General features: G+C 37.6%; 1 protein-coding gene across 4 annotated transcripts in view; it reads right to left on the bottom strand.

Moving 5' to 3' along the window:
- NLGN1 (neuroligin 1) overlaps positions 1-22,876 on the bottom strand; it is a 276,627-nt gene that overhangs the window by 186,677 nt on the left and 67,074 nt on the right. The window contains exon 1 of one of the 4 annotated variants that reach the window (XM_021396561.1): positions 667-741. The exons of the other annotated variants lie outside the window; for them this stretch is intronic. Coding sequence (XP_021252236.1) covers positions 667-697 — 31 coding nt within the window. The 5' untranslated portion in view covers positions 698-741. Of the gene's footprint in view, positions 1-666; positions 742-22,876 lie in introns of those variants that run through there. 4 annotated transcript variants of the gene reach the window in all.

The following is a 22,876-nucleotide window of genomic DNA, read 5'->3' as shown; positions in this document are numbered from 1 at the left end:
TGCCCAGTGCTTTATTTTTGTTAAATGAAGAATCAAAGCTTGTTTACTAAAAGCATACCCACCATCATAAACTACACAGAAGCACTTAATTTCTTATTAGGAATAATGGAGACAAATGCCAAATTATCTTTCATTTGATACAATCAGGTAGCTAATAAACGTCTGCATTTGGTTAAAACAAAACTTTCAGTGAAATGCAAATTCACTTTTTTTTTTTTTATATATTCATTACATTTGCTTTTAAATAGAACTGTAGTTTCCCTTGAAACCTTTGACCACCTGCTGAGATATTTGTGGAGAAACATGAAAATCCATATGTAAAGTCGAAACAAATATGAAATCCTAGACCGACTGAAAACAACGATTTTTGCCATTGATTTCAGTGGGGCCAGGATTTCTCCCACAGCACAGAGAAGCTACATTGAGTGTGGAATTGCAGTTTCAGCTTGGGCAGAATGCACTGTATAATAATTTCTTACTTCCATAAATAGTTTGCAACACCATTTTTTCATGCCCAGCACTATATCATTAACAAGTCTTAATAGATTCATCACATTTTGCAGTGGGAAAAATGCCCACACTTTTACTGAGTAATAAAAATATACACCAGAAGGAAAAGTCAAAGGCCATTTTTAAATATTTCCACGTCATATTTTACACACTTACGCACAAACAAAAGACAGTTGGAACTCAGCATTATCTTTCCTTTTTTTTCAGAGCTCTCTCATTTCCATGACATTCTGTAATTTGCATGCAAAAAAGCAATCAGTACAAACACAGGACTAAGTAACAAAAAAAAAAAAAGCCAGCCAAGCACAGAGTTGAAAACAAGAACCATCTCATGCATAAAATAGCAATAGACAAAAACACCAACAAAAAAAGATGAACGGTATGTGCCGATATTTGCAGTAGATGTAGGGAAGAGACATGCATTAAATCTGAGCACCATGGAGTACTGTTATAACATTTGCACTGAAAAAGCTCTTCTTTAACAGGATATTAGTCATTCAGCATTAAACTTGTAGTTTTTTGGCAAAATACTATGTATTTGAGTGATGCATTTAAAAAAAAAAAATCAAAAATGCTCGTACCAGGTGCATGGATTTGAGAAACAGAAACAACCCATGAAGTACCATGAGATTTTAGCTGCGAATTTAGGAGCTGGACCATGTTATTGAAAACCAAAACTCAATACCTTAATTACTGCATCAGTCAGAAGTAGTTTTGAACTCATTCTAAATACAGAACCACTAGAATTACACACGAGAAATTAAACACAAGCATTTTTATAGTTACAACTGCAACAACCATTCTGTAGAGTACAGAACCTTGGTGAACGCAATAGCTTTTCCTAACAGAAGCCCTGAATGCAATTCTTACAGTACATGGCATCTAGATACCATGATCGTATCTGGATAAACACATTCAAATGACTTGCTGTCCATCATTCCCATACCGCAGCAACTTACTTTCAAAAGAATAAAACTACAGAAGTAAAAGATGTATGCAAAGAATAATAATTTCATGGTGGGTTTTCAGGTACAGGAAGAATTAGGTTGAAATTCTCAGAGCTATGCATGTAACCGCAATGGAGATCGGGGCACAGACAAAGATACACGTACACACATCATTTACATGGTTTCTATATGAATTTTTTTGAAGGTCACCAGAACGGAATAAAGGAGTATCTGGAAAGGCAAACAACACACAGTTCTCCAAATAACTTGCACAGAAAGGAGCTATTTCTTTTCTGGATGAAACCGCAACAGGTATTACTTTCAAAAAATAGGTGTATATCTGGCCTTTATGGTTCCAAATCTCAACAGCAGTTACACAGCACATTAAATACCATAGAGTCATTAAGGCTGGAAAAGACCTCTAAGTTTAACTAGTCTTCAACAAATAACACAAAGGACCAATCTCTTACTATGATTTTTACAACATAGTGAAATGTTATTTGGATTAGCTACGAAGAATAACCAGGCTGATTGTATTATTTAGACAGTTGTGAGTTTCTCTGAAAGGCACGAATTCAAGCCATCTTCCTTATAACCATGCTGTAATACACACCGCACCCAGATTCCTTTTCCAAAGGGACTACCTGAGCTATTTTTAAGATGTCACAGGTTAAACTTGCTTTCTTCTCTCCCTCTCTCTCTCTCTCTCTCTCTAGGCCTCACAGAGAAAGAAAGAAGAATCTCCATAGCTTGCAGGTGGCTTTCCTTTGCTCAAAACAAAAGAAGTATCGTAACTCCTGCCCAGTTAATGGAAGAGTAATTACGTGCTTAGAAATAATTAAAGTCCAGCCACTTTAACAGTTTCTTATCATTCCCTTTGATGAAGGACTCATGTACTTCAGCTCCCAAATACATTAAAGCTGATTATAAATCCTTGATTCAGCAGAAATTATCTGTGGCCTTTTAAACCACATGCACATGGGAGGAATGGACGCTGGGGATGTCATTAGCTTCTTGGCCTTGGAAAGCTGTTCATCATAGAAAGGGATACTGTAAGTTGACACCATTTTGTAAAACAACAGTACAAATCCGCTAAACTTAATACATCTCTTCTTTTGTGTATGGCCATTGTTTGGCCCAAAGAGTTCTCCAGTAGTACTGAGAGAAGTCAGAACAAATAAATGACCTTTTACATTAGGTTAAGTAGATTCTTCAGATCTAGCAATTTAGAAATCACCACAGCAATAATCACCCTGTGAGCTAAGGTGTCTGTTCAATAGAAAGGGAAAGAGGTGAGATTATGGAACACTGCTGAAATAACAGAGCTATCAGAATAATTCACTGAGTGGATTGCAACTCCACAGAATTTGTTAGTGCACATGTTAAAAGATTAAAGATGCATATATAATCTTAAATAAGCAACTTCTTGACTATTTCTGCTTCATTTATTCAGTTTGATTCAAAATTAAAGATCTGAAGTGCAGCTACCTTGCCTTCTTATGCACTAGTCAAATTCAAGTGCAACATAACCAATTCTTTGTTATTTCAACTATCATTTTTGTGCAATATAAGCTCTCCAGGTGAACAAAAAATCTGTGCTGAATGATCCGCCTATCAGAAGTTAGTTGAAGCACAATGATGTGTTTTACCTATCTCATGTTCTTTTATTTAAAAGAAAACGATGATGAGTTATAATTAACAGTCAGACCTCAACATTTTTAGTGAAGAGAATTCAAAAAATCGAAGTCTTATATGTTGAAATTGAAACATAACCATATAATAGTTTTTCTTACAAAGGTAATGACAAATTGGAAAGATGCAGCACAATAGTCATCTGACGAATAATATTATAATATCATCTTCTTTCATTTGAAAATTAGAAAGCTGTCAGCAAAAGGAAAAGAACAAGAATTCCTTACAGAAATGATATTTGGACATACAAATGGCAGCTGGGTCTAATGGAAAAACTTAACTGAAAAAAATCTTTGCCATCGTAATTTATTACAATAGACAATCCACCTCACGTTATCCTTTATTGTTGTCTTGCTTTCACCACATGCTCCCTTCTTTCCTTATTTCTCCCCTGTAAATTCCATTTATTTGTGTAGTTTACTTATTTGTAGAGCATACCAGTAGGACAAAGCTCTGGGTGTCTTTGCTTTATGATGATAACATTTGTGCTCATGTTTTAACAACAAAGGATGGCACAAACCTCAGTCGTTTCACCTCTTACTACCTGATTTGTGACGACAATCAAGTATTGTAATTAGAGCTGCAAGTAATTCAAATTTGCATCTACAAGTGAATGACAGGTGCAAATTGAACCCACAAAAGGGTTGCCAACTTTCTTCGAAAATTTAAATGTATAAATGCTTTGTCACTAGAGAAGCTATTCTGACACTTCAAGACTAACTCCTGCTGTGTCTTTTATAAAAGCATATTGCTGAAGTGTCACACAAAGAATCCCAAACCTTTTTATTCACAAGATTAATCACACTGGCTGGATCTTGATTTCCCTTAAATCTGAAGGAACTTCATTACTGAACAGTAGATTTGCATTAATTTAAATGATATAAAAATCTACGACGGTGGATAACATTTCACTTCTCTGCTTCCTTTTTTAGGTGCAGACCAAAATTCAGTGTATTCTCCGAGGTGAAGGCACTCTACATTCCCATTTCCCATATGGAACAGCCTAAATGAAGCCTCATTTCAAGCTTTAAATCCCATTCCCTTTGCCACTCTAGAAATCTCATTCCCTTTCTTGGTGGCTTTTGGTTACGTGACATGCCTTACACGGAGTCACACAGCTCTACTAGAGAAGTAGGCAGGATAAGCACAGATCACTGTGAGAGCCGCAGTGTCCCGCGGCCCATCCACTCAGCCAACAAGCTCAGCCCTGAAGCAGCACACAGTATCTCCTCTGGTGCCTGCCCACACTGGGCAGCCCTACAGTGCTCAGCAGAGCAGCTCTTTGGTGAAGCTTTGCTTCACCTCACCCCTGCACAGCAGCACACAGCACCCACGAGGTTTGTCAGCAATTTTTTCCTAACAAACTTCAAAGCCGATATCCTAGATGATTTATCTGCTAATCCTTACAGGTTTGCAATGTAAAACTTAGCTCGCACTAAGTTCAGTACCCTTAGTGCAAGGAAGAAGCAATTCAGCAGAGAAGAGCTGACAATTACTCCAGACACAGCAGCTTCTGAACCATACTGACTTCTGTTCTAGTCCTCAGGAAAAAAAAGTTGCATTGGTGAGAAGAGGAGGGAAAGCTATTAGTTTGTCTTTTCAGTGGAGTAAGGAGAGGAACAGGCACCTGTGGTGAAACTGTGGCTGTTCCTCCCGTTGGAATAACCTGTGAGCAAAAAGATGCCTCAGACAGGCTGGGACTCTGTTGGCCAGTGCTGACAGAATAAAACAAAGCCCGCCCGTTTAACAAGAAACCCTGCAGATGGAGAGCATCCAGAGGAGAGAGATGGGAAAGCAGCAGACATGAGAAATGAAATCCATAACTGTCATACAGCAGTTATCATCAGCAGCCACCACTCTTGTGCGACCTCACCAGCCTGTATCACATGTCTGTGCAGCTTTTAACATTTCACTGGCATTAATAATTCATGTTGTTTAACAGACACTCACATTCCAGGGTGACACACCACTGTAATGAATTGAATGCAACATTACACAGGCGCTCCACCACCTGAACTTCAAGATCATGAATCAATTTTCTCTCTCTACAGGTAATGACTACAATTCAGATCCTAATGAAGACTCATGCACATGTTTAACTTTAAGCTGCTGGGTAAGTTCTCTGAAGTCAACAGGCTAAATCTCCGAATAATGTGAAGACAGATCCACTACCATTAACAGAACTGCTCCTGTTTGCATTTGGCCATGAGGTCAACTCCGAGTTGAAGTTAACCGGTACTGAGCATCCCAAATTTTTTGTCTGGTAAGACCTCCATCAGTTATTCTGAAGATAAATCTAATCACCAAATAATTTGAAGCTCTTGGACATAACATCAAAGCTCTGTGATGAAATTAAATTATTTTTCTTCCTTTAGACACCTTACTTTTTATTTGTGTACATGTAAATAACATGGTAAATTCATAATTTACATTAATCAAATCGCTTCCTAATTTTTAGGAAGACAAGAATTTGGTTTAGATCACAAGCCTAGAAAAGTGGTGTTTAGCTCATACTATACGATCAAATAGTCATTTTAAGATCCAAATTTTAAACTCCAAAATTAAAATTTACAGTTGCTATCAATTTTAATATCTACACTAATCTCCATATTCTTTCAAATACGTCCCCAGTGTTGCTGTACAGCACTACAAATCAGGATGTGGCAACTGAAAGATGCTTTTCAAGCATGTATGAATAGAGACAGCCAAGAAAACACCATCAATTTCAGTTAAAAATGGTAAGGTTTATGCTATTTGCTGATGTTTTTGTGCTCTTTATGTTGTTTTCTTTCAGATTGGTAGTATTGGCCTTCAGAAACAACGAATGTTGTTAGAAAGCATTCTCTGCTACCTCTTACCTTGAATACCAAAACGATTAAAAACATTCTTAAAATTTCTTATTTTGTGTTTGAATTTGCCTTTCTATTCCCAGACATGGAATCAAAAATATTCAGGCAAATGCTGTCAGTCTGCCTTGTACTGGAAAACCCTTCCCCCTAATTCTGCTAACTGCAGAGGCTGTTGTCACAGCATCTGTGTAGTTTTCTTTATGGCACAGCTGAGCCTACACTGTGCTCTCAAGACCCAGTTCCACATCCTAAGTATCTTCATGTAACCACGTAACTGAACACTGCAGAAATCAAGTTAATTGTGCCTAATATTTTCACATAAGGGTTTGGAATGAAATAAGTTCTCCCACCCCTTTCTCCAGTGTACTTCATGTCTTTTGGTTTTCAGCTACATGCTTTTCAGTTCCATAATTCACAGTGCCACTGTAACCTGTGCAGTGTTTTTTACCATCTTGCATACTGTAGAGACAATAAGCAAGCTTTATCCTTCATGAGTTCCTTACTATCAGTAAAATTTAACTCTCCAGCCACCTTACAGAAGGTGAAGTTCTTTAAGTAGCGAAAGAGAAAACACTTCATTCATCAACCTTGCCATTCCCTCATATTAACTCCAAATCACTATGTTTCTTGCCATGTTTCAGCATGCTTCAGCATTAGGTTAAATTAGGCTGAACTGTGCTTATTTGTTAATTGTAAAGGTCTGTCTTCAGCACTGTCCAGAATTTCCCAATTATCTAATGCTGACACTGGTACCTATGGCACAGAGTTTCCTTGTTCTCTCTGTTAAATCCACATTTGCTTCTTGCGATCTCAGGGGCAGAGATAACACTTGTGAAATGTTATGTCTATCTTCACGTAGGGGCACGTTTAAATGCCTTAAAAAAGTCATACAATAAAGTTTCTCCCAGGAAGGTAAAGGTCAATGATTTGTTTTGGTTATGTATGACTATGTGGAGATACGCACACACACATATATACAGGCAGGCTCTCCTATGTACCTTTTTAACAGAGATTCTTCCCACAGATCTGAAGCTCTGAGTATTACTGAAATATAAATACAAATACATAAAAAAAATTCAGTAAGTAACAAAACTAAAAACTTAGTGTTCAGAACTACAGTCTTTCCATTAACTTGGATCTTGAAAAGAGTAGATGCTCCAAGTCAGGTATTTCTCCACTATTCCAAGCTTTCAAGGCATCCTGAAAAGCCTTTTAAAAAGGAACCGTGGTCACCAGCTTTGAGAAACATCATCGTGTTTGCCCTCATTACCACACCTTTTAACAGAATCGAAGTGCACAGCTCTAAGAAACAGAGATGGAAGAACTGAGGGGGCAGCACTTACTTTGTAAAAGGCTGCCAAAAGAAGAGTGCCTTGCGTCAATTTTTTTTCTTGTATTTACAAACTGTATTTTTTAGAAGAGCATAATTTTAGGTAGCAAAACGCAAAACATCTCAGCAATGGAACAGTCACAAAACAAGAACAGCACAGCCAGCACTTGAAGATCTGCAGGATCAAGTACTTGTCATAAGAGCAATCATTTTCATCTTGACATGTTTTCAATATTAGCGTGGTCCTTGTTATGAAACTACGGTTCACTTGCTCTGCATGTTATACTAAGAATTCCCAAATGGATAGATAAAAAACCTTATACCGAATGGAGCATGAAGGGAAATCGGTGCATCACTTCTAATGCAGCAGAACTTACAGGCAAGCAATGATACTAGGGACCACATATTTACACAGACACTGTAGATTCCTACAGAAGGAGAGGAGGCTCAAAACCCTACTAGTAGAAACTTGCCCCTAATGCCTACTACTTAATAATTGATTACCTTAACACAGAAGCTGCTGAGCAGGAAACGATCAAAATAAAACAGCTTTATAAAATGTCAAGTTGGGCTCTACGATATCTTCTTTACAAAAGCACAAGAAACTTAAGAGTAAAATGTCAGAGTAGACCTTGCTCCCATTCTCACAAGATCCACTTAAGTGAGAGTGGATGGGTTTGGGACAATAGAACGTTTCTAATTCTTTATCTATTGACAATGCTTTCTGTAGGAAAGCACCACAATGCACAATGATAGAAGCATAACATTTCTTAGCACTAAAAAAAAAAAAAGTCTACCTTTTTTTTTTTTCATTACCTTCCTTCTCAGAAGCCTGCTTAGAATCATTATAAAGGGCACAATTACCAGACGTTGTACTCAGCTACATTTCTCTATTTTAAAAGCTGATCCTGGTGGGGTAAGAGGTATTTTGTTTTCCTAACACAGAGAATTTACATAAATAGCATGAATTTCTAAATTAAAATGATGGTCCAAGGTTTCATGCTACTCCTTTTGATAACAACTTGTAGCTAAATTAATATGGAATTATGTAACAACTGCACACAGCATTAAGATGTTTTATAATCATACTGTAGTGATAATTACTATCATAATTTTTGCTTTAAGAAAAATAGTCCCTGATATGATTAGAATATCAAATCCATGGGGATACTTCTGAAAATAGCTGAGCAAACACTTCTCGTGTCTCTTCCCCAAGACAACAGGAGCTCATGGAAAGACATCCCAATAATCCAAGCCACATCCTGCTGAGCAAAATTTCTAGAGCTAGCATAGCAAAAACTGGCGACAGAGTAATACTGCAGACTATTCACCTAACAACAAAGGGAAGCTGAATGATGTTCCTGTAACAGGCAGCTAATACCTTTTTCCTACAGGGCGAAGATTGCTTTTGCTTGTGGATCCAATTGTAAAATATATATATATATATTAGGTTACTGTATATACATATAGGTAATTATATATATTATATAGGTCCTTGTTTTCACTTTACCACCAACAATTTGGCTTTACCATAATTGAGGGCAAAATATTAAGTTTACAATTTTCCTTTAAGATTTGGTTTGCTATCATTGTAGATTCAATAAAGTTTTGGTAACATTAGTCACTCCTTTTGGCTATTTAGTTATAGGATTATTACGTAAACTACAAATACCATGGATTTAATGTAGAAAAAAAGGTGTTGATCCAATTAACTTCAGTAGGCTCTGAGAGCTTTTAAATCATGCCTTCAGATTTACAGATGCGCTAAGCATATATTAACTTTTCGATTCAAATGTAGGAGAAAGTTTTAGAAATGTATTCTAAAGTAAGAAATTAAGGTAATCCTCTTTCTCCTGGGATTTTCTGTTTAAAATTTGTGTATATCTGATAGAAAAAGACGAGACGCAGACGTGATTGTGTGAAAGAAACAGAAGAGGAACCTATTACTGATAGTAACTTCCTAAAAACAAATGTTTATTTTTCTTCTATTGTCTCCTGGAAACAATACTGAACAATGATATTCAGTAAGTCTTCTTATCTTGAGTTTTTGATAGATTTTTTTTTTATCACTGTTATGTAATCTAAAATTTTCTTGAAATAATTATTATAGACAGACTTCTATACAGACTGAGCACAATGAGCTCTTCATTTAAATGAACGAATTTAATATTCAGCTTTATACTGTCAGATGCAGTCAAAACTGTTAACGTTTCAATATAAAGCAGTGGAAATCACTTTGCAGTTGGTATTCTTTGTAAATTAAAACCATGTACACATAAGGTTATGATTCACTGCAGTTTTGGACAGGGTTAAAAAGATTCACATGCTAAGCTATGCTGTGTCCTCAGCTGGAACTGCTTTCATAGAAGTTACACGACTTCTCCTTTGCCATTGTCCTTCCCTGCAAGTCTTAGCCTTTGAATTCATCCCAACCCATGGCATGCTCTTGTAGAGCTTCCTAGCTAGATTCCTAGCAGGCCACAGCTTTTGTTTTAGCAAATTGTGGCCCCTCTCTGTGTAAAGGACCAACAAAAAACGCTTTCTGACATTAGTGATCTAAGTTCCACAGCAGGATATCCAAATTCAAGGTAAAGAGCTATAACTTTATGAGTTAGCTTTGAACTATCAAGACTAAATCAGGTCCCCCATGCATAATCTGGGTAGCTAGAAAAGGAGCTTGCAGATGATACAGTCAGTGCAGCCAACAGGAAAACGTAGTGCTCAGACATGGACCCTTGTGCCTGTAAACACCATGGATGTTAGCAATTACATCTCTTCAAACAATAACAAATAATGAGTCAGAGAGCTGGCTCACACAGAAAGCTACAGGGTGACTCCCACATCATCGAATCTTCATCTCCATATGAATCCCTCTCCAATTTCCAGAAATTAGGATTAGGCACAGAAGGGGCAGGAGGGGATGTACACTTTCCTCACATGAAACCCAGTAAGAGTTTTGGTTTTGTTTCTTGACACCATCAATCTCATAGTTTTACAAAACTTGCCAGTTCATTGCTAATTTGTACGTGGAGTTCATTTCATGCAGACAGGAAGAACTGAATTTATAAATTCAGCATGCTGTGCACTATGTCTATATAATAATCTGAGATACTATTGTCTTGAATATTAGTGCATATCACTGAAAGCACAGATGGGTGATTCATGTGAGTATGTGTCATATCCAAAACTTACTGAACCCTTGAAGTCTTCCAACTAGTTGCATCTGTCATCTATGCTATGTCAAATAATAAAGTGTAGAGCCTATTCTGTGTTTCAGGCTTGAATTAACAGTCCCGAAGATTTCCCTGCCATCATCCTTTATAGACAAATCCATAATTGGGAACTATGAATGGAGAACAATGTATTAGAAACCTGTACCAATTTGGTAGCAAGATGCTCCATCTACTTCTCTCTTTACAACCACTCAGGCCCCAAAAAACTTATTTTATAGCCATCTACTAAAATCTCTCACTGGAGAAATGTTCCCATCTCCATCTGCTAAAAAATTTGCCCCAATGTTTCATTTTAGGTTTGAATTTTAATTTTCTTAAGAAGAAAATTATACATTTAATGGACCACAGCTGTCTGGAAAGTATGTATTTGACAGGCACACAGTACTAATTTGGAAAATGAATATCATTTACTTGATGAGTCACAACGAATATCTGTAAATATATATCCAAGTTCTTTACTAGAGACTGGTCTTAGAAGCGTTGTCACATAGAAGTCATACTTAAACACACAAACAGTTCCCCAGAGAACTGAGGCCAAAGCTAACACCTCCCATCTTCCTTATTGATTTCATGCTTTTCTTGCTTGATGAAGTCCAGAAGTGAGATACTGTCAAAGAGTTCAAACTGTGAATGCAACGGAGACTTTCTCAGTTTTATCTGTTTTGCAGAAGAGAAATCCCACGGCATGGGACCAGACAGCCTCTTGCTGCAGATGAAATAATAGTTCCATTAAAGCCAGGCACTTTGGGCAGCAGCCTGGCTCTGAGCAGTGGGAATGGTTGTGACACCACGTGGCATGCCCTAGCTGCTCTCTCTCCCCATGCCCTATAAACATGCGTCCATCCAGTTCTGTGTCAGGAGAAAACATGGATGTTTAATGTCATAGAGAAGGTGGAGTGGGCTAAGAAGCAAGAGAACACATGGACATGACTGCATCTGTGCCTTTGATAGGGAGCAACAGACTACCTGACAAGTCAGTACTTGGCCAATTATTTTATTGAATGATTCCGGCAGCACCAGCGAACTCTGGGATTCTAAGGCTTCGATATAAGGAGAAGGAGAATGTTTTGCATAATGTCACCTTCCTCTAAAGAGATTTTCATTAACAAAGATATCTAAATAATTAGCATAATGCCAGAAACATTTTAGGTGCAAAGCTACAAACATATCTGTTGATAGTATTAATTTAAGCTTAATCAAACAAACTCTCATTAGGTGACTATGAGTGAATTTAAAAATTTGAGATTGTAACTAGTCAAATCTCAGCTTCTAGAAATGCACTAGATGGAATATAGTACTGACCCATAATAAACACATGCGTGTTTCCTCTGCTAATATAAAAGATGGAAAGTGTAATTTAAGATAGAGGGGAGGGAGATTTTCTGTAGGTAGTTGCTGGATTATTGTTCTTAATTATTTTAACAATGCTAGTTCTTTCCAGTTAGATTAATAATTGAATGTTATGTGCCTAAAGCTCTATGTAGACTTTTCTAAAACAAAATGTAATTATAACTGTAAAATTATGCCTTCACCATGCAATTTTTGCTTTAGCATTTTGCAAGACTGAGGTTAAGGCAACTGCATGGGGTTAAAGCAGCAGAATATCAGAAGGCAATAGAGACAGACTTTCCAAAAGAGCTAACTTAAATTCAGGACATGCTATCAAATGTAAATTAATATTTTAAATTATATAAAATAATTTATTTCTGTCTTTCAGTGGTATAATACTCTAGTAAGCTCTTCCCATATTCAAGGTCATGAGAACAGAAACGCCATCACATTTGACAGAAACATTCCTATATCCAGCAAGAATTAAGTTAGTCAAAGGTTGATTAGTATATTTGAAAAGGAAACTGAGGTTACTCCACCAACAACTGAAATTTACTCATTTCATAAGGCATTAAAAACCACATTAAGATGACTATTAGAAAATATGCAACAGCTTGATTCCTTAATTTTTAATTGTAATGACTGATATAATCAAAACTGAGTGAGTTTGTTGTTGTAGTAAAACTGAAAATAAACAAGAGCACTAGCTGCTATGTTAAAAGCTTTGCAACACCACATAGCACCTATATTATATAGACTTGTGTTCACTTGTGGGTTTTTTTTGTTTGTTTATTTTCAGCATCTAAACCCCTAGATCCATTTTAGTAAACCACAATTCCCTGATTACGTGGAATGCCCCCAAGTAACTGAATACAAATGCCGTATTTTCTAAAAATGAAAATGAAGCCAGAAAGCCAGAGCGAGGCCCATATTACAAAAGCAAGTTCAGTTATGCCCTACTTTACAAACTGAAGGGGGGTTCACGTGGTTCATAAGCCTTTGGTAGCCTTCTGTAAAAAGGATGAACTTGTTTTTGTGTGCTCTGAAATATCGACCCTAGGTCAATATTGTGCCATTAAAAATAAGTAGCTCACACAGCTCTCAAAGATGTCTGAGATCTTTAGAAATATCACAGGCACTCACACAAATTTGTAAGGCACTTTTCAGAAGCAGTTTGCAGCATTTTGTTTTTGGAAGAGTTAAAGGATAAGAGTAACTTTAGATGTAGGTCTCTTTCGGCTTTGGAGGATGAAAGGGATTAATGGAGGGTCACAAGAGAAGGCTGGAAGAAGTGGAAATAAGAGGAGAGTGCTACTGGATGTAGGTTATCCTCTCCCTAGGCAGTGGTTAGAGGTATCTGAGAGAAAAAAGGGATTGACTTCTTGTTGCATATTATTCCTAAAGAAGGATGAGTATGGTGCAAATGGGATTTTCTTACCCTCTTTGTAAGAAGACGACGACTAAAGTCATGATGCTCTTTATACAGAATTTGATTTGGTGTGAAACTCTTAGCTCCTTCAAGTCAAGAATTACTGTGGAGGCTAGGTAGGACTGCACACGCCCCTTGTTTTATTAGAGACTTTTAAGCAAGCTGAAAAATGTATGCCGTGCAGTTATATGCTAACGCAGATCTTTGTACAAGGGCACTGAGTGATACACGTTGTGCTGCTCTGCTGCTGCACAGACAACAGAAAGAAAACAACTCCAAACTTCCAAGATCATAACCCATTATTCCTTGAGTACATGATAGGCTTTGCAAACAATGCACACAGTATTACAACAAAAACAGTTTTGAAGTCTGCATTTAATTTCATTTGTAAGGAAGTCTTCTCTTAAAATGTATCAAGCTATGCACTTGGTGATTTTTTGTTCTGAATTCTGGAAAGTAGACCGAAGACAATACCATAGTTAAAGTCTTGTTATTAAATCTATGTATAGTGTCAAAGGTAAGGAGAAATGCTACTCTACACTCCTCCCAAAAAAACACTGTCATGCATTTGCTAAGAAAGCAGAAAATGTCATGCTACCTGGCAGACCTCTGGCCCTGCAAAGCATTTAATGAAGCAGTATTGGGGCAATGTGCATGTTTCTGACCGTCAGGTTGCAGGACGTATAATGCAAAGATTCAAAACTTGCAACAGATGGCAACTGATATGATTCAGGTTCTGTGAATGTACGACATGATACAAGAATGCTAAAATTAATTTCTAGACTTTAGAAAACAGGAAACTAAACACATGTAACAGATGAAAGACAGCTACGCCAGACAGCTGTTTGAGATTAAGGCCAATGTTCAGGCATAGCGTGATAGCAATGGAGAAACAAGGAGGACCTACTCCAGAAGTGCTGTATCTGAAGACTGAACTCAGGCTTAACTTAAGGTGACTGAAGCATAATTCTCCTGCAGTGTGGTCAGAAATAGAAGCTTTGGCAGCTTTTAAAGGCTGAGCAGAGGGAAAAGGAAGTCAGAGGTTCAACTACTGTGCAAAGTTAACTTTAATTGTAATTTATAGTGTTATGTTGTCTCAGGGCCTTCTGAGATCTGAGCTAGAACCAGCGGGGAACATTTTCAGAGACACTGAAGGGAGCCAAACAATGTCTTTTGATCACCACTTCTTTCTGCCTTCAACCATTTCTTGTTTTTATTACTGTTCTTACACTCATGTATATGAGTATTTCTTATAAATGAATGAATTTACAGTCGCCATTCACCTGTGACAGAGGTGATTTAGCATTTCCATTTGGGAGAATGGAAAACAAACCAATGTTGGAATGGTTTACTTGAGGTTGCACAGAAAGCGTGCTGCAAAACTGCCTTTTTCTTTTTATCTCATTTTGTGTTCCTCCTCACTAAGCCTGTATACACTTGAAGCACTGAGAAGCATTTTATCCACTGTGTGATTTGCAAAAAGCCTTCAAGAATGTTAACAGCGTGCTATTTCTATACAATTCTGAGGGAAAAAAGAAAGTGGGCTACTCTGGTCATTAACGACCACATTTTGATGGCTTCAAGTGGAAGTGTTCAACATAGTTTTCTCTACCGTACTGCATCAGCATCTTAATGCAATTGCTGTTCCACAGTGTATTGCTTCTTGTTCCTGTTCCTGCTAAGCTCTTGCTTCCTGCACCAAGGAAGAGAAAATATCTTCTTTCCCAGTCGTTTGCACTGAGATTTGATATTTTCTGCATTTTTGTGACCTCAAGAAAAGTAACTTTATGATTAACACAAAAATACAAGACAGACCTCAGCAAGAAATGATAATCTAAATGGTTCCTTTTGAAATCTTATAATTTAACCTCTATTATAAAGATTCTCAAAGTAAAATTAGGTTTCTCATATCCACTGGAGGTGGATGCCCTTTATCTTTTCTTCTGCTGTTAATTGCTTTCTTCATCTTTGCGACTTCAATTCTACGAATCCTTTTCCAACAGCGAAAATATTAAAAACCCTCTAGTTTTCTTTTTCTATTTCCCCAAATGGGAAATTATTAAGCTACTGAAAAGGTAAACATCCAAATGCGACACATACTGCTTCATTTCCCTTCAGAGTTTGCGAAAATACTTCCCCCCCACTTGCTTTTAGTGACAGCTACTCAGCACAGTAATCTCAGTCGGTATGAATAAAACCCCTTATTACACAGCACACCACAAACAACATCTGCTGCTGGGCACGGGGCAAGCATGAAAGATCTCTACCCTTAACATCCCTGTTGGGACCCATTCCGCAGGCTTTAAGGCACATGTAACGAGTACAAACCTACTGCTGACTTATGTACAAAGATAAATTAAGCACGCTTTGTACCTTTTCACTTTTGTCTCTTTTATGACACTTTTTTTCAAATATATTTTCCATCATTTACCCGTGACATAGTGCAGCAATATCCTACTTGAAACTGCAGATTCTTTGGCTAAGGCAAAGCACTGAATGCTTTTGTTATCTGACGTGCCTTCCACGGGGGGCAATATCATGCATGTATCTCGTACATGTGGTCTCACAGGTCATTTCTGTCTTTCATTTTGATGACATGGCAGCGGATTTGTTCTGCTAAAAACCACAACTTCAACTTAATATGTCAGCTACAGTTAGGAAATAAACCTCCATTAACAAGACAACTCATTCAGCAAAGCCAGGTCTGCACCTGTATCTGAATGTGGGCTCTCCATATTCACATGTGTAAGAGATATAGTTGATATTGCAGGGGGGACACTTTCCTCTCATTCTATCTTGCCCTCAGCCTCCCACACTTGGGTCCCAGCAGGCTCCCCACACTGGTACTTGCATTCTTTGGAAAGGTCTGAAATAAGAAAGCTTGTATTTTTCTCCTGCTAACTGACTGAAGAGCATTTTGAAAGACTTGCTGAGAAAAAGCTATTGTAAAGTTTCTGAGTCGCTGTGAGCCATCACAGCGAAGAAGACTAAAGCAAACCCTCCAACTCGCCTGAAAATTGGCTATTTGCAATGAGGGATGCACCTAAAAAAAAGCAAAGAAGGTATCTCCTCTTTTCCCATCCCATCAAGGCAAAGTAATACTCTGCTAGAGTCTAATCATGCGTTCAAATACTTATTTCAAATACTGCAACTGGCAATCGCACCTGATAATGGTAAGACTCATTTGAAGTGTGCAAAAATGTCTTTCTTCATGATTCTGCCATGTAAATCACCCTGCATTCTTCTTACACCTCCTCCTTTATTTCCACTTGTATCTTTCCAAATTTCTGCTCATCCCTTTTTAAAGCCTTTTTACACACTATTTGCATTCCAAGTAAAAATCCTTTCTCTAGCTTATAGAAAATCCTGCTCAAAGTAAGGCTTCCTGCAGCTGCCTCCCAGTACTTCCACTGCGGTTCTCCTTGCTTCTTCTTAATCTGAACATTGTTCTGAATGCAGCAGAAAATGGCCTTCTATTTGTGGACAGTTATTTTTTACTAATACTTGAATTGTTCTTTCACCTGTACTTTCAGGTCCTGGTACCACTTCAATCCAAACCTCACCAAATTCTTTTTTTTTTTTTTTGTCTAGGAGTCTCTGCTGTTACCCATCTCTTCTGGGAAATCTTTGTGGCTGATCTTCATGTGTTACTCTAACTTTTGAAGAGCATTACACAACTACCATGAGTGCATGCAAGTGTTGTTTGCAGTGTTCCCTGAAAGGGTAAGTACAACGGGGTAAGACAAGGAATCAAGATACTGGGAATTAAATCCAGGTCATTATCATTGCAGTTTAGAACGGTATCCTGGCAACTGACAATTAACTTCTCATTCATCATTACAGTTAGTAAATTGTCTTCAAACAGTGATCCCTCTGGCGACTCCAATGTTGTATAGTTATTTCTTTTCCCCCCCATAATTTCTTTGTACTCTTATACTTTAAGCTGATTTTAAAAGTCCTCCCTAAGGATTTCTGGGAAGTTTTGTCTATGCTTTGCATCTTTTGGTGCAATTTCATATACCATTAGAGAGTATATATATATATAAGGAAGAAATAGCAGGTATGTTTATTCTTTTGAATCCATCATAGTTGCTTATAACTCCTGGTGATTTCATCTATTGTATGATTTCATTGATTCACACAATAGAATGCATTTCTATAGCTTTGTCAGAAAGGGAGTGCCAAAGCTTTCATAAAATCCAGAGTGTAAGTGGGTCACTATCACCGGTCACCTGAAGAAAAAAAAACAGTCTAACTGAATTTCTACTCCTCTCATTTGTTCCACTTTCACTCTATTCAGTGTATAAAAGTCAATTACAATGAAGCTATTCCTAAACCAGTAAAAAAAATTTGGCTCTAAACTTACTCAATTTTCATTTATCTAGTCGATCATGATTAAAGGATTTCTCTTTACTGTTGTGTTAAAGGAGGATCTTGCCCGCATGTTCTCTCTAACGAAATTCTCATCCACAGAACAGAACTCTGAATTCAGGCACGGGGCTAACTACAGCATTCCTGTTGATCCTTTTAGGTACAGCTTAACACTACAGTGCTGCTTACTGCAAAATAATAATTCACATGCTCTGCACTGAGTCACGCTAAACCTCTCAGATACAAATAATCCTCTCACAGCTATTCAACATTTCTTCATGGTCCCCAAAAGACAAGTTCTCCTGTGCTTCCCTGATAAAGAACAGACCATCTCAGTTACTGCTCCCTATGAGCTGTGAAGGTGACCTCTGACATCCTATAGACACAAATGAGTGCTGACAGCATCAGCACATAGAACTGGAACATGTGCAAGGGCGGCTTCTCCATGTAGCTGCCAAAGCAGGAATCCACATAAAGGCCAACCACTGAAACTCCCTCCTGCTCAGAAGACTTCTGCCGAGCTGGACTGGACCACAAGGGGAACAAACGCACAGGGCTTCCTCTCTGAAACAAAGTTTCTAAGTGACAACCAGCCTGCCAGGTTGGAGACTCCATAAACCTCCCTCTGAATCACTAAAACCATTACCACCAGCAATTCGATGCAGCTCTTTGCAGCTGCAGATATGTTTCTAAGGCAGATATCTGAGGGCATAAGGGAAACAGTGCAACTACTGTACGGAAAAAAAAAAGTGTGTATTCGATAAATAAGTTGGTTATCCATGATAGAAATATTTCACTTGTAATTACCATGACTAACGATTCGGGTTCATGACAAATTTTACTTTTGTCTTTCCTCCTGGTATTAAATTACCAGTCATGCTCACTTGTATTCAATTGGTTCTTTTTCCCCCCAGAACCTTATCATGAATTCTTTATCATGCATTGCTTATAAAATATTTAAGAAGTATATAACCTTAACTACAAAGACATATTTCCCTCTAGCATACTTTTCACATCAAAAAAAATACACCAGAATCACCGAGTATGAACTCTACAATAAATTAACTAGAAACAATAATTAACTAGAAAAAAGCACAAATAATCCAATTTAACAGTATTTAAAAGGAAGCTCTTAGCACCAAAAATGTAAGAAACATCCATGCTGACAAGAAAAAAAGCCTAACACCACATGTATCTATAAAGGTTCCTATGCCATCAGTCCCCCTGAGGCAATATGCACCCACCAAGCAAAGCTCAAGCTAAGGTTCATTCCAAAATTGCCTTTACAGTGGAAAGTAAATATACAAGGGATGTGCAGAGCCCTCTGCTAACATTCAGCGGTACCTTGGCTAAATCATGCCATTTTTGGATGTGAATGAGAAGTTTCAATTCGTTCAGAACGCAGCCACCGAATTCCATCAGACCAGAAGCTAACAATGCATCATCCCTCTCTTTCTTTACACTATTCCCCATACAGTATTCGGTCAAATTCAAGGTCTTGCTGTTATACTTCAAAACCCTCTAAGGGACTGATTTAAAATACCTGCGAGCGCCTCTCTTCACAACACCAGCTTCCCATGAGAACAACGTTCCCCAGAAACTTTGAGGCTGTCATCCTCAAAGATGACACTTAGGATTACAGGAGACAGGGCTATTTCCACACAGGACTTCAGTTTGGGTTTGCATCAGAGGAGTTTACAATGACCATAAATACAACAATAAAGTAAAATTCCCACCTATAATTTAGTTTTTTTAAAGGTAGAAGTAAAAATAAAGGAAAATGTGAGGATAAGGAGAGTGCAGAGAAATTAAGTGTAAAAGCTATGTAATCCCAGATATTATGTGCAATCTTACAGACCAGAAGCACAGTTTGTGTTGTTAGTCCTTGGAAAACGGTGAAGATACATGAAGCAGAAAGAACACAGACAGGATCAGGCTAAAAAACTCAAATGCATTTGTAACATCTTTCCCTGTTAAACATTTTGTTCAGATATGATAGGAAAAATAACTGTTCTTGGCTTTTATCAACACAAACATGCAATCATTTGAAAACAGCACATCCTATTTACACTTTATAGGTCAGTTTGGTTCATGCTTTTACCTCTGATTGTGAGACATGAAACCACCCAAAGCTGCTTGCCAGCTTAAAGGTTGCCACCTTTAGCAATTAGATAGCCACATAAGCAGAGGTTCACGTAACAGTGATCTAACACGGACAAGAACTGCACAGTGTGAAGGGATTGACTTAAACCAACGCAAACCGAGCACTTCAAAGTTATGCCTGTCTCTACCTTATCTCCCTTTCTCTGCCTACTGCAGGAATCTTGTACAAAATCACTGAAGGATATTCTGTCCCACGTGTGCTGTAACACTGACCTAGTGATGAATTAATAGATAAGCAAGAGCTTTAGCTTCTATTTTCATTGATTTTATGGACTTAAGTGAAAACCATTTAGTTATTTGAAGGTTTCTTTCTTAAGGTTATTTATTTAAGTATGTCTCAAGGATATAACCTACAAGATGCAGAAACATGGCTCATTAACATGCAATATTACATTTAAAGGCCATTTGGTTCAACTCCCTGCAATGGACAGGGGCACCCACAGCTCCATCAGGTGCCCCGAGCCCCGGCCAGCCTGACCACGGTTGTCTGCAGGGATGGGGCACCCACCACCTCTCTGGGCAACCTGTGCCCATGCTTCACGATCCTTGCCATAAAAATCTTTGTCTTTATATTCAATTTCTCTCCCCTCTTTTAGTTTGAAACCATTTCCCCTTGTCCTATCGCAATGCACCCTCCTAATGAGGAACAGACAACAGACACAAGCTAGAGAATTTTAAACACATTCATTTACAGAAGTGAAAAATCAGCTTCACTCTTTAAAACAACAATATTGAAAATCAGTTGCTAATATATGAAAAGCTCATTTCCCATTTCAAATTATGACACATCACAAACACTACACAACATCAGTTGTATATTTTCTTCCTCGTTGCTTTCTTCTTAATGTGACCTGACAAAAACCTTAAGCACCTTTCCCAGCAAATACTCACCAGCATGTTTCACATCCTCGACCACAAGTACAGCCAGAATAAAGATACTTGATGCTATGGGCTCTTTTACTCAAAACAGGCAAAATGACAAACCAATTCTGACACTCATTCTTTTCTTCATCTGGGATAAATATGTAAGCTCATTACTGCTTTCACTATTGTATTCTATTTCTACAAAATCACGAGGAAACATTTAATGTCAGGAACATTCAGTCAGATTGCTTTCCGCTGTCTGGGCAGCAATAGAAATAAGCCAAACCTGTTAAAAACTCTTTGTGTACACGTGTGGTTGTCTCATCCATATATGCACAAACAGACTGCAATGTCTGTGCCTCTGTGCCAGAAACTTGTTTTACCTCAACAACCTGAATGAGAAAATTGAACCTCAGGCTGTGCCCCAACCCAACTTTGTACAGCAACATGTGGGCTGTGCTCCTGCCAGAAACTCATCTCTCCCTGTGAGGTGATCAGGTAGCACGATCATGACATACCATGTAGATTTACCAGGCTATTTTGTCTGTTTAAGAGGTATTCACTTAGCATCTAAAAAGGTCAGATTTGAACCATCTGTGATGTAAAGGAGTTGGGGTATTTGCAATGAAAAGATACAACTTGAGCTCACATCGTTTTAGAAACTCAAACCCCCAAAATAATAGTGAAGAAAGTGAATGGTACTAGTCTCATTTGTATTCTACATTTCTTTTTTATGTGAAATACATGAGTTTATTCAGCTAGCTGAATTTTCAGAATGATTTGAGCTATAGCTACTACTGATATATATTAAAATACTATGAATCTTTTCTTTTACGCTGTTCCTTCTAGTTCTGATCAAGGAACATTAACTTCACACTATATTTGGGTGTACTTTGGAGCTTTTGTGCCCCAGACTGTGCAATGCAGGCTTGGAATGAACATGGAGATGAGCCAGGATCGAGAAATTGCTGAAATACTTTTAATCATCATTACCAAGGTCAATGTGAGTTGGTTGAGCCCTGAAACCAGTGTTATCACTGTGATGATGAGACATAAGTAATTTGAGGTTTCTGAAAAGAAGTAGTAGCTTTTAACAGAACTACAGTCTCGTAGGAAAAAAAGGTAGAGGGCTAAATAAAAAAAAAAGAAGTTTGGTAGAACTGATTAATGTCATTGAAGTGAACCAAATGAAGTACTTTCTAACTTCATCCTCACGTGGATTTAGGTGTTACTTTGACCTGTGGAAAGGACACCTGCATGAAATCATCTCTTCCATACTACATCAGAAGACAAATGACATCATCAAGTAGAATCATCAGAACAGCTTGGTATTTTTGTGATCATATATCACTTCATAAACTTACAAGAACTAGAAGAAAGGAGTGAAGAAATAAAGCAATGAACTAAAACTAGCAGCTTTCATTTCCTGAAGCATTCTGGTATTCTCCTACCGGCCCCTTTTTTTAAATGACTATCAGAGAGATGTTGTGGTGAATTGATAGCAGTCACAAATACTAAATACAGACTCAAGCTTTAAAACAGATATGCGGAAATAAATGACCCCACATTTCATTTTACCATATTTGTCTTATATATTTGTGCTGACAAGAATCCAATGAACTAAAGTGCTGTATATACATAGTCTGAAACCATTTAAAAATAATAAATACAGAACTGACACTTCCAGTATTTTGCATATAAATCTTACCCAGATGGCAAATGAACTACACGTCAAGTTGTATTTGAATCTAGACCAAAGCTCACCCCTCACCATTTGAATTGAGAACAAAATATGCATACGATATGATTTTGACCATAAAGATCTCATGCCATAACAAAGTCATACAGTCTGTTCCTGCTTCTAGCTGTTTTTCCACCTTTAAACTCTTTTGGTGTTTTCCCAGCACAGAACACCAGAAGAAGCTACAACAGATTGCTTTGCTTTCAATGAACACGCATCCAGTTTTGTTTCATAGGAAGCACATTATGAATATCAGTTAATGTGGTAGGAAATAATATAATATTCTCCAGCTAAATTCCAAGTATCACCTAATTAATCAACTGAGTATCGCACGCTAATTACTAATGTTTATTCTAGCTACTGCAGTATGAACACATTACACATCCATTAGTCTAACATCCAAGGTTCACTTTAAAAA

This window comes from Numida meleagris, chromosome 4 (genome assembly GCF_002078875.1).
Source record: "Numida meleagris isolate 19003 breed g44 Domestic line chromosome 4, NumMel1.0, whole genome shotgun sequence".
In the NCBI taxonomy this organism is placed as follows: Eukaryota; Metazoa; Chordata; class Aves; order Galliformes; family Numididae; genus Numida; species Numida meleagris.
Note: the sequence above shows the minus strand (reverse complement) of the source record. Positions and strands in the feature narration are given on the sequence as shown.